At 41.3% G+C, this 13,156-nt stretch overlaps 1 protein-coding gene and 1 long non-coding RNA gene across 13 annotated transcripts in view; one reads left to right on the forward strand and one right to left on the reverse strand.

The window, feature by feature from the left end:
• The window catches only part of MAP3K20 (mitogen-activated protein kinase kinase kinase 20), a 188,067-nt gene that overhangs the window by 171,337 nt on the left and 3,574 nt on the right, over window positions 1–13,156 (forward strand). For all 4 annotated transcript variants that reach the window (XM_086718921.1, XM_086718922.1, XM_086718919.1 and 1 more), the window contains exons 17-19: window positions 5,304–5,420; window positions 7,908–7,982; window positions 10,792–10,942. In XM_086718921.1, the coding sequence (XP_086575047.1) occupies window positions 5,304–5,420; window positions 7,908–7,982; window positions 10,792–10,942 (343 nt within the window). The remainder of the gene's footprint in view (window positions 1–5,303; window positions 5,421–7,907; window positions 7,983–10,791; window positions 10,943–13,156) is intronic.
• The window catches only part of LOC147578532 (uncharacterized), a 139,813-nt gene that overhangs the window by 65,903 nt on the left and 60,754 nt on the right, over window positions 1–13,156 (reverse strand). For 8 of the 9 annotated variants that reach the window (XR_015255317.1, XR_015255319.1, XR_015255315.1 and 5 more), the window contains exons 2-5: window positions 9,493–9,711; window positions 5,739–5,914; window positions 3,643–3,757; window positions 490–1,894 (exon numbers count right to left, since the gene is read on the reverse strand). This is a non-coding gene — a long non-coding RNA (uncharacterized LOC147578532). The remainder of the gene's footprint in view (window positions 1–489; window positions 1,895–3,642; window positions 3,758–5,738; window positions 5,915–9,492; window positions 9,712–13,156) is intronic. The other variant, XR_015255320.1, reaches the window with a different exon arrangement.

The following is a 13,156-nucleotide window of genomic DNA, read 5'->3' on the forward strand; positions in this document are numbered from 1 at the left end:
GTGAGACTGTGGGAATCTGGTCATGGAACAGAAATCCACAGTAGTCAGGACCGGTCCCCATGATCTGCTTGTGCAACTAGATGGGAGCGGGTTTTTTCTGGTTTGAAAAGTGGAAGTCATGCCGGGCCACAAAGCCTAAGCCAGGGCTGGCGGAAAGTGTTTGTGATTCCAAATACTGGCCAGAGAAATCAAGAAAAGGAGCATAAAGACAGTGGACTGGCACCATATGCACTTTTAACAAGGATCTTTGTCAATAATGGAGGGAACATAGGCTATGCTGGACTTATTGGAGACTCTGTATTTCAGTTTCTGCCATGGAGACTTATAAAGAAATTCACCAACATAATCTTGACTGTTTGTTGACTCTGGAAGATGGAACTCTCCTGCACTGTAATTCTTACTTCTGTTTAACCCACAACAAGGAAAAGTTCCAGATTGAGAAAAGACTGAGGATTTGGAGACCTGCTCCTCATAGCACCAAGAGACTACCTTAGATCAGTTCCGAGCTCCATCTCCTTCTGTCTGTGAGATCTTGGTCAGATTTCCCCATCTCTCTATGCTTCAGTTTCCTCATCAAGATAAGGCTCTCAGGCTGTCAATCCCATTTCATAGCCACCGTCCTCCAGACATCCGATGGTTCCTATTGGTAGGGTCGCATTAGGACCTGCTGAAGCAGCAAGGGGCAGAATTGGTGTTCTATAATCCATCTATGTGAGAAGATACAAGTTTATTCCTTCTTCTGTTTATTTCATAAGACCAGTCATTGTTACGGTGCCACTGTCTACATCTTTTTTTTTTTTTCCAACACTGATACCAGACTTTGGTGCCCTCTGGGTACCCAAGTAAGATGCTCTGACCGCACCTGCCTACTCTGGCCAGAGCCCTTGTCTAAACACTCTGTACCTTCTCGCCTGTCAAAGCTTACTCAAGTTCTGGCCCATTCCCTTAGATCGCTGCTAGATGGTGGGGTGGCTAGTCTAATAAACTAATTGGAGCTGTGTTGGTGACTAATGTTGGTCATGATAATTGCAATTGCTCCTTTCCAAGCTCCTTATTTGGCTCTGGCACTGTGCTGGGCACTTTATTTACATTATCTCATTTAATCCTCATTCAACATACTTGTGAATAGAAACACCAAGGTCCAAACAGGTTATATAAGTTGGCTAAGATTGGGGGGAAAGTGACAGAAATGGAATTCAAGCTCCGGGAGCTGGACTTTCAGCTGTCATCTTTCATCTCATTCCCTGCTACTCCCCCAGTCATGGCTTAATGTAGACTCTTTCTCTATATTATTTCTATCTTAATCATCACCATCAACCCTTTAAACCAAATGAGTAACAGGGCCATTTCAGACTGCCAGGGGTGAAATGGTTTTGGGAAAGAAGTCCTTTCGGGCCCCCAAAGGCTCTCAGAATACAGAGCTGTCTGCTTTTGATTTCTGCCTGTCAGGACTGCGAGTTGTTCACAAGATGTCCAAAGTGACTCTTGAATGTTTCCGATTCATAAATCAATACCCACATTTCTGTCACTCACAGCAAGCCCAAATCAATAGTTCACCCTGGTAAAAGTGAATGGCTTTTACATCTGAGCCCACATTCCCACTACCTGGTTCCTACCACTACCAAGAAACTGAAAAGGCAGCAATTTTGCACGTAAGATCCTATATTAGGCTCATAAATATGTTGTTACTTTTAGTGATGTTCTTGATGATTTAATTCATGTTACTGCTATGAAAACCTTTTCAGTGATCGATTGGTCAAGAACTCATCACATGGCATCCTGTCTCTGTTGGGTCCTGTAGAATTCAATACTTTGTTTAAATCCTGGTAGTTGTGAGCAATGCAATTCATTGACAACTTAATGACTCGCTGTGTAGCAAAAATGCAGAGAATACCTGCGGGTAATAGGAAATTGAGCAGAATTTAAAGAATTCCATGACTTGATTTGAGGGTTACTTTTCTTAACTAGGCAACAGTGAAATCACAGATGCCCCCCCCCAAAAAAAAATCTAGCATTATGTCAGGGCACTGACAGATTAAGTTAATAATTGAAGTGAACACTGCATATTTTCTTTCCCACCCAGGTTTGTAATTTAATGACATGGATAATGCCCCCCTTGTCTTACAGTGCCTTTGAGTATAGTTTTATTGCTTCTGTCGCTATCTTTTATGGTTCAGGCAAAAGCCTTTCTTTCAGATAAGAGAAAGAATTTGAAAAGTAAAAAGGTCTATAACCCTATTATGGGGACCCTTGTTTTTCCAAGTTGAATTCTGGGGAACAGGGAAGCAGTTGCTGCAGGAGAGGACCTGCGGCCACTTGCTTTTTCAGTTGTATTAGCAAAATCTTCCCTGGTCCTTCCCCCAACTTGCCTGTTGTCAGTAGCTGGGCCCATTGTGGAGCTCTGACAACCGCCCAGTGAGTACATTCTGCCACCTCTCCCAATTGCCCTTCCCTATCGGCAGCTTCTCCAACTCTGGAGCCAGGCAGCCTTGTGCTATTATAATCCCACCTCTACCACTTAATGACCAGGAGGCCCTAGGAAAATTCCTTTATTTACCTGAGCCTCATTTTTCTCACCTAATGGGAAAATAAACCTAACTTGCAGGGTTACTGTGGATCTCAAACAAAAATAGCACAAAGTACCCAGCAGCATGCCTGGAGCAGATTAAGCACTCCAGCAATGTGAGTTCCCACCTGTCAGCAACACCTTCTCAACAGAGAGCTCCTCTGAGCGCGTGCACAGGCCGGTCTATGGCAGGCCTGAGGTCAAGGAGAGTTCTCAGGCTGTGAGGTGGGAGAGCCGAGGGCCTCGGGCATTTACACACAGCCTGAGGTCTTTCATCTGTATTTGGCTAACTTCGTTCCAAAACTGGACAGGCAAAAGAAACAGAACTAAGTCACCTCATCTTTCCTAAGGCTTTTTATTCCAGCCACTGCTTGAGGAGGCTCTTGCCATGTTAGAGAAGTGCAGTCATGACTTCAAATAGTCATTATGCTGCCCAGTTACCTCAGGGCTCCCGCTGCCCAGGGAGCAGCTCCAAAACAGAGCAATACTGAGAGATCTGTCCATTCTGAGTGACTGATCTGACTTCTGTTAACCGAAAACTGGGTTTTCACATTATTGAATAGACTTTTCCTTCACTAATTGGCTCTCCATCTTGTGAATGTGGTTGGGCAAAGAGGGTCACTCCCCTCAGGCACGTGCCCTGCTTGGTTGTGCAATTTATCTAGAAGTTTTCCTAAAACAAAGGGCTCCCCCAGCTTTCTGCTGAAGCCAACAGGTTTTCAACAGCCTCTTTGTTAGTGCTTTTCCATAATAATTTTGTCTGAGCTTGCTCAGGAGACATTCCAGGTCTACTCCTATGAGAGCATTTTCTAGTTTCAGCATGTAAGGTGCTCACTACATTATCCTTAACCTCTCAGAATCCTTCATTCTTCAAGTAACGTAAAAGAGAAGGTGAATTTATGGTTCAGGGGTCAAATCTGGTGCAAAGACATGGCGTATTTCTCCTTTTCATTGCACACACAGTGTTTATCTGCCAACATTTTTATTATTATTCATACAGCCAAGTTAAAAAAAGTATTTATAATGAATCCTCCCCTACCCGCTAAATGCAACCATTAGCATTTCATTCTACTTGCCTTATCACATAGATGTCCATCTATCACTCTAGCCATATACCAATCTTCATTTTTTTGATGCAAGTCAAAGTCATTTGCAGACACCAATACACTTCCTCTTAAATATCTCAGTACGCTAGAGTTCAAGAAGAAATGCACACATCTTAAGTATACATTCGCTGAATTTTGACAAATGCATATGCCTACATGACTCAAACCCCTGTGAACAGAGTATTAGCCCCCCATAAAGTCTCACCATGCCCCTTACCAGTCAATCCCCATCTGCAGAACCAACCTTTTCTGAAATTTTTCCACTGCAGATTGGTTTTATCTGTTCTAGAATGTCACATAAACGGAATCCTTAGTATGTTCTTTTTTTTTTTGTATAAGACTTCTTTCACTCACTGTAATGGTTCTGAGATTTTATCCATCTTGTTGCATGTGTCAATGATCTGCTCCTTTTGTGTTGCTGAGTAACATTCCATTCTGCGAATATATGACACTTAACTCATTCTCCTAATGAACACTTGGCCTGTTTCTAGGGAGCTTTTAGTTTTGTTTTTTGGGTTTTTTGTTTTTTTTTGTTTTTTGGCTATTATGATAAAGCTACTCAGAGCAACACTGTACAAGTCTTTTTTCATTCCTCTCGGGAAAATACCTAGGAGTTGAATTTCTGAGTCATCAAATAGATGTATGTTTATACGTATGGATATATGTTTATAATAAATTGCCAAAGCCTTCCCCAGAGCGATTGTACCATTTACACTTCCACCAGCAATCCAGTAGCTCAAAATCCTGGCCAACATTGGATGTTATCCATCTTAGCCATTTGGTGGGCATATAGTGGTATCTCATTGTGGGGACATTTTAATTTACATCCCTGGTGACTAATGATATAGAGCCCTTTTTCATTACATGGTGGTTTTACTGAAAATTTAATTAACGTGACATCATTTTTAAAAATCGAGAGGTTTCACATAAGAATCCAGATATCCAGCTTTTTGGGAAACATTAAAGGACCTAGCAAGACTGAGGTCATATTCCCACATGGGGACAAGCAACAGAAGCTGAGTGATGGCTGTCCCTTTAGGGCAGCTGCCCTTTAGACCCCCAGAGTCCTAACCCTCCCGTAACTCCCCAACACATGAGCCAGTTATCAGTTGCCATACATCACATTTGCAGGGTTCCCTCCTGTTAAGAGGAAAGTGAGCTATTTCTTGAGCCCATATTATTATCAACACTGGCAAAGTGAAAGTTAAATCAAAAGGGCCTTGTATTTCAAAATGGGAAGTCCACATTTCTTTGTACGAATAAAAAAATATTCCTACAATGTTTAATATGTAAATTAAGTGGGTCTATTTTGAAAGATGACAATTTAGGGCTCTATAATGAAACTGCCTGGCTTTACTCATTTTCATTATTAAATGCCTGGTCCCTTTAGGATTTTGAGTTTGCAACTCCTATAACAATAGAACATTTACACTGATAAATTATGTCTCAAGACTGCACTAACTGGGGGTTGTTTAAATATATAAAGAGATCTAATTTCATGTCCTTTTTTCAAAAAAGGAAAAAAAAATTACCTCAATATTTCATTTAGGAAACTTCATGTGTTATAAAACATTGGGACTAGAAAAATTGTTTCACTCTCTGAAATTCTATAATTTTGCTTTTAATTCTAGGATTGTAAGTGGAAAATGTATATGGAGATGGATGGGGATGAAATTGCAATAACCTACATCAAAGATGTGACATTCAACACTAACCTACCTGATGCAGAGATTTTAAAGATGACAAAGGTAGGGTTCTATTTACGGCTTAAAAGCTTTTTTGAATTCACAGATATCAAACAAAGACATTAAAATCCCCCAGCAGTGTGCTTTTGTGCTTGTCGATGTTCACGTAAGCTCAGCCTCAAGCTGCCTGTTGAAAGGCACATTTTATTTAGCCGATTGAGATCATAATAGTTTTTTGTTAAAATTCCACTTAGGCTGTGTGAACTAAAAAGTACTACAAGAAAGTGTCGTTTAAATTTTTTTTTATTTTCTTCTCTATTTCTTTATGCTTACTCTGTCATTTGTTAAAGGAAAGAAAATGCCAATGGTGAAAATATTTACCTCAAATTTGAGGTCATTTTTTAAACTTTGAAAAACTTGTGCGGAGGAAGGCTTTCTTGGAGAACTGAGGCAAGGTTATTCAGGAGGCACCTGTTGATGTCTTCATAGCTTCCTAGAGTTCACACCTCCGGCCAGAGAACGCCTCACTACTTCAGGGTCAGTGGTAGAAGCATGCCCTTTACAACACAAAAGACAGATCGAGAGAAATGCTTAGCTTCTCCTCAAAATGGAAAAAAATTCAGTTCTGTCCCAATAAATCTGAAAAAATACATTTGAGACTTCAACAGGAGAAAGTCAACAACTTGGGTGAATAACCATGCTATCCATCAGACCATCACTTGAAACTTCACATAAGCCACTCTTTAGTACGTGATGAACTGTATATTTGGTTACAGTGAAGAAAGTGGGGTGGGTAGAAGAGAAGAACCTGGGTACAAACACAAGTGGGGAAGTGAAGAGTCTTCAAAGCCACAGCATTAGACTTGCAAATGTGTTCCCTTCCCAGGCATAAGATTGCTAAACATCCAAGTCCTTTTAATTTACAAGTGTATTCATCAAGTCGATTGATGTGATATTCATTGTTGGAATCTTCTGAGTAACTGGGAGTCATTTCAACGGTGTTATTTATCTGTAAAGGTTATGATCTGGTTTTAACTTTCCTTTATTTTGTTGGGACATGATGTTTTGATGTCTTAAAGGCTGGACAGATCCTTGCTCCTTCCCCCCAACCTATGCCATTTAGAAGCAAGATCCAAGTCCTTGCCTGCTAACAGAAGGAAGCCACTCACAGCAAAAATGACAGGGTACAGCTCTAAAGCCAAATACAGGTGTTTCTGGTATAATGCCACATATGCACTCCCAAAGAACCACATCTTGTGCAAAATCACACACCAACATTAACTGGGGGCTATAGGAAAAACAGGATTGAGGGAGACCATTCAAAATCTGTAGAACTTTTAACATCAACAGGATCATAACAATACTAATTAAAAAAAGAGAAAAGGAAAAAAAAAGAACCCAGTTAAATCTCTACCACATGTGCTTTGTACCCATCTCAAGGCCAGTCATTTGTAGCCTTAAGTATAGAATGAAGGGGTGGAGGGTGGTTAAAAGAGTGGAGATTCACTTATAATAAAAACCATTTTCATCAAAATTAAAATGGGATCCAAGGTGTCAGGGTGAAAAAGTTTCCTTCTGCCCTTCTAAGTTCTTGGGCTGGTCTAATAATTAAATTAACATAAGACAGATTAACAGGAGAAGAATTTAATTTTGTACATACAGGAGCCCCAAAGACTTACGGGCAAGTCAGGAAGCTGAGGCTAATATATGCTGTCTTCAGCTAAGGAATGAGCCAGGGGCCTGGGGCTTCAAAGAGGGGAAGGCAATTCACAGGAAGATAACAAGAGCAGATGTTTGGTAGTTAGAAGCTTGCCCTGCCATGCAGATAGGTCTTTCAGATAAAAAAAAAAAAAAAAAAAGTATCTCTGATAAAAGCGCTCTTTCTGGGCCAGGTGCCCTATCTAAATTCTTTCAGGCAGTTATGGGAGAGGTAAAAGTTTTTCTTGAGTCTTCTGGGTTTTGATGGTCTTCAGCTAAAAATACAATACACCTGCCAAAGTGCTATGTTTTGGGGTGACATAGTCTCCTTGTGAAAGGCATAGGCTTCTTCATTAATCCTTTCATTTAATACTGTGGGGAAATGTTGCCACAAAGCAGCCTTTGCATGCACAGCCTTGCTGGATAGCCTGATACAGTGAAAAGCAGAGTAGTTGTTGAAACTACTAACCCAGCCATTGCTTGCATTCAAAGAAGGCACTTCTAAGTCTGTATCGTTAAGTCTTTCTCTTAATTATCAGAAAGCTTTCTACTGAGGCTTCAAAATATTAGCATGAATAATGAATGACCTAATGATAGGGTTGAGTAGTATATCAGAAAAGAGAAGATCGTGGGACTAAGACTAGATGTTTACAATTACAGAAAAAGAGGTCTTATGAAAACTAACATCCAAGACATTAGCACGTTGTGAGTAATCACACGTGAACCAACACCATGACTTTCATGATAATCTGACATTATACCCTATTTGCCAATTGCATATGGCACAGCTGGACTCAAAGATCCATGCCATAGTAGGGCAGGCACTAGACCATCCTAACTTTTGTTTTTCAGCCCCCCTTTGTAATGGAGAAGTGGAATGTAGGAATAATGGAAAATCAGACTGTAGAATGCACTGTCACATATGAGGTAAGCTTGGGGTTGGGCAAGGGTGGGGTGCTGGTGGCTTTACCATCAGTTTCTTAGTAGGAATTTATTAGCTCCCTCAACAGTGCTTAAAATTGGAAGAGAAATTATTTAACCAACATCAATATGGGAAGATTAACATAATTACTCTAACAAAATGTTGGTAAGGAAAGAGAACAGGATATTCTTGCCTAGGTAAAGATTGAGACAGTAATACATCCATTCATCAGCTAATGATTGAACATCTACATGCTGTGTAACATGTTAGGTACTGGGGTTATACCAAACAGTGACCAAACCAAAGCTCTGCCTTCTTAGTGCTTAGAGTTTAGGGGTAGATCAGCGATTCTTCACAAGGACAGAGAACAACTTCTACTGTCACCTGGTGGGGAGAGAGGTCTATTCTCAAAAACAGATTACATATATTTTATATATGGATAAATAGAAAAACTGACACTTTAAAAAATATGCTACTAAGATTAAAATTCACATATTTAGCAAATACCTGACAGTTACTCTTCTATGATTAGGGCAGACTAAATCTATACTCTCTCTTGAGGTTCCAATGAGAGGAGATCGATAATAAATAGGTAAGCAATAAGCAGAGAGTGATAAGTGGTAACCAGAAAATAGTGAGACTTGGGCCATGAGACTGGGTGGTTAGTTAGGGAAGGCCTCTCCTCTGAGGAGGAGGCAGCAAGAAAGAGCACAGGAGAGTCAAGGCCAAGCTCCTGAGGCAGAGAGGACAATGACAAAGCTCCCGAAAGGGGCAGGCTGGATCACAGAAGTTCGTGGGGCCACAGTGAGGAGTTTGGATTTACTATAAACACAATTGGAAGCCAATGGGGTGTTTTAAGCAGTCTATTGCTTAAAATAATCTAATTATGTTTTTAAAATCAGCAATATCTTCGGGTGCCTGGGTAGCTTAGTCGGTTAAGCGGCCAACTTTGGCTCAGGTCATGATCTCACGCTCTGTAGGTTCAAGCCTGCATCGGGCTCTGTGATGATGTCTCAGAGCCTGGAGCTGCTTTGGATTCTGTGTCTCCCTCTCTCTCTGCCCTAACCCCACTCACACTCTGTCTCTCGGTCAAAAATTAATAAGCATTTAAGTCTTTTTTTTAAAAAATCAGCAATATCCACATGGCTGGTGGAACATAATGCTTTACAAGGTACAGAAACCCTGCAGGAACAGGGGGGAGGGGAAGAAGTAGACCCCAGAGTCTCACGACCCATGGAGATATTATATTAATATGCATCTGCCATCAAAAGGACATGCATTTCATTCATTTTATTATTCATTCAGGAAACATTTGGTAAGGATTCACCAAGACCCAGGCACTATAACAGAAGTTTACACCTGTTTTATCCCATTAACGTTGTATAACATAGGGAAAACAGGCTCACAGAGATAGAACAAGGTCCCGAGGTCTGGGGTGGTCGGTGGAGTCACACCCAGGCTCTCAGACTATAAACAGTTTCCACTATTCCTCAGCTGTCCTACCTGTTCCCTTACCAGCAGTAAGATGAGGGAAGTCAGCCTGTAAATGGACTCCATGCACTGCTGCATTGTGATGGTCTTCTGAGCCGCCAGATTGGCTCTGATTCAGCATTGGAAATCCATACCCTGGCTAGTCCACTTATCCAGGGTGATCTGATGCCAGAAGCCAATGAGTATTACAATAGTTCCTTATCCTCACCAGCCAGGGAGCACAGCTTGTCAGGGATGAGGTGCCTGAGAAATAGCATTAACTGTCAAAGTGCTGCTGGTAGGACATAAAACCTAAATAAGAACAGTTGATTGGTCCTGAGAAACATGGAATCTAGACTGTTGTGGAACCTGTTGGCCAGCCCCCACTATGCAGGAGAGCCTTCTTTTTAGTAACTTTTCTTCTCCTCTCTCCTTCCTCTTCCTCCTTCTCCTTATACTCTGTGATGATGTGCTACTTGTGTCTGTAATTGTCACTGCAGGGTTTTTTAAACATATTTTCATAACCATATCGAAGTCTGAGAGGCTCCTGAGCCTGATTTGTGACACCCGGTCATGAAGGGTTTCAGGATGAGAAGGTGGTGTGTCTTGATCTGGTATCTTCTCCTTTTTCTAGTCCTTATTTTTACCTCCCTACCCAGTCTCACTTTTCTATCTGTTACCCTGCACCCTCCATGGGGATAATTATCCACCAGACTGCCCACACCCACTCAGTTACCCTGCTGATCAAAGGCAGTCGTGGGCAAAATAGGGGTCAGATTTTTATGTATTCAAATCTGTCTTCAAGTACTCTAAACAGAAGAAATTGTTTTTCAGTCCTTAGTAAGCAAAAAGGTAAGTTGAGATTCGCCAGATAGAATAAATTCTGGGAGATGACAACCACATTTTGAACTACTATAATCCACTAAGGAATAAAGTAGTCAGAACTTTCCTTTTAGGAGCGCCTGGGTTGGCTCAGTTAAGCATCTGACTCTTGATTTCGGTTCAGGTTATGATCTCTGGGTTGTAGGATCAAGCCCCACATTGGGCTCTGGGCTGAGACAATGGAGCCTACTTGAGATTCTCTCTCTCCTCTCTCTCTGCCTGTCCCCTGCTCTTGTGCATGCACACGTGTGCTCTCTCAAAATAAATTAAAAGCAAACAAAACACTTTCCTTTTAATCAGATTACCATATTTAGGCAGGCTGATATTTCACCTAATGCATTATGATAATAGTGTTCTCAGGAGTTAAATGGGAGTGACATAATAACTTGAGTTCTTTTCTTCCTGTTTTATAAGCACCAGCATGTCGTTGTTTCTCTCTCTCTTTTTTTTTTTTTTTTACAGAGTGATGTTAGAGCTCCAAAGAGCACTAAACATGTCCACTCAATTCAGTGGAGTAGAATGAAACCTCAGGATGAAGTGAAAGCCGTTCAGCTTGCCATTCAGACACTACTCCCCAACTTAGAGGGCAGCTCTAGAAGCAGGTCTGACTCAAGTAAGTTAGAGATGTGTGCTAGACTAGATTCCAAAACCTTAAATATCAATTTCTCATACCAGGGATAAGTGCCAGTCTGGTAACAGACAATATAAGACTTCCTTCTTCTATTTTTAGAATATTGGTCTTATACACATACTATATGAACAGTAGTGTTTATGGGCTGATAAATATTAGCATATTACAATAAATTTCAGTATTTGGATAACTATGATAAAGACGAAAATTAATAATTATGTTATACTGGTAAATAAGTATATGTCTATTTATACACTGACATATTTCGTTTCCCAAATCATAGACAGATATTAATCTTCCGTGTCCCGCAAACATTCCTATGAAACCAATGCGATTACTGGGGCAATTTCTTGCGTCCTGAACACCACCGATACATCAAAGCATAAGAATGATAGGGGAAGGGTAGGAGGAAGGGAGGAAGAGAGGGGAATAATAAAGGTAAGGGAGGACAGAGAAAGAGAAAACATGAAATGCATATGACGGACAGTAGTGACAGTAATTACAGATGCTACACTGAAACAATTTAGAAATTACACAGGGGAAGCCTGGCTGCCTTGCTGTTAAATTGGTCATTATTTGGTAGATTCAGGGAAGAGGTCCTGACCTTCACCTTCACAGATGTCTAGAAATTCTAATACAACCCAGAGTTAGGCTCTGGGGGACTGCAACAAGCTAACAGATGCATGGAAGTTGGGTGCATAAACCCCCATGCAATTCACTTTTTACCAGGAGAAATATACCTGCCCAGCGAACCAGAAATACATGTTTCCTGATCAGTGCATTATTTTTCCTGGTAAGAAAATATACCTGAAAAGCCATATCAGAAGGTTCTTTGATGGCATGGAAATAAAGTACCCCGATGACTGCTGTCACTGAGTTATGAGAACCTAGCTAACCGTCCTCTACTCTCAGGACTAGCTTACCAACTGGACCAGATCTTTCCATACGTCGGCCAGCTGGGGTGGGGGGGGGGGCAGTTGGTTTGGTTATTTTCTTTCACAATGAATCATGACAAGACATTCTGGCCACCATGACTGAACTGGAGTTTTCACCAAGCCTTCTCGGCTACACACATATTTTCAAACCTCTCTTAGGGCAAGCTGTTTCTACACACCACTAACCCAGGTAATGGGTGTTGATTCTCACTAGTGGCCCCTACCTGGAGCATGGCATTTCTAAGTTCTTTTATTTGGTAATCCAACAATCTCTTCTTGCATGCCTACTATCACCTTTAAAAGGACTTCTTACTATAATAATTTTCCCCTCCCAAATAATTAATATTTACTGGCCACAATTTACTTCTATAAGGGCTTTCATTGCTACGATTCTATTTGATCCCTACAACACTCCTGTGCAATCTGTGGGCGTCTTCTCTCTCCACTTCTGCTATATTTTTCCCTTTTACTAAAAGCTGGTTTTCTGTTTCCCCAGCCACAGGACTCAGAATAGCTGCCAATTGCCTCCAAGTTTTACATGGTTCAAATCCCACCACTTTGAGAATCACCAAATACTTCAACAGTCCCAATTCTAGATTTCCTGGAGGAAGACTGTTGCTGTTTTTTCCAAGCATTCTCTTCTGGACCAATTAACTCTGTCAGCAGGAGGAGGTGGTGGTGGGTAGCATAGCCCAGTGGGGGACGCAGGTGGTGAGGACATCCTGTGCAGTGAACTGTAGCCATATGGGTGGAAACAGGGGAGAGACATTCCCCAAAGAGGACAATAAGCAGATGTCTGACAAGTGTCCTGTACCTCTCTGATATCTAAATCTTTTGGGAGAAAGCAAATTATTTCTCTAAGAGAGTTAGGAAACATCAATACCCTTCAATCTCCCAGTAGAATGGCTTTGGATAAACCTTTCCCTCTATTATTAACTGGAGAGGTTGTGGGATAAAAGGAGAGCCCCCCCCCCCCCCACCCCATGGCTCACTTCAGTTTTAGCTAGTTTGCCTCCCCCTTCCTTCTTCCTTGTATTTCTTTTTCCCTTTTGCTGTGAAAACTCAGAGGACACCACCTGGACCAGTTAGGATATATTTTTTTAGCTGCAAGTAACAGAAAATCCAACTTCAACTGTCTTCCTCCCAAATGGACCAAAGTGCAGTCCCAGGAACAGTAGCCTCAGGATCAATGGGAACTTGTTAGAAATGCAAATTCTCAAGCCCAACCCCAGACCTAATGAATCAAAAACTGGGAAGAGGG

Source organism: Puma concolor, chromosome C1 (genome assembly GCF_028749965.1).
Source record: "Puma concolor isolate L17-30 chromosome C1, mPumCon1.1.hap2, whole genome shotgun sequence".
Lineage (NCBI taxonomy): Eukaryota > Metazoa > Chordata > Mammalia > Carnivora > Felidae > Puma > Puma concolor.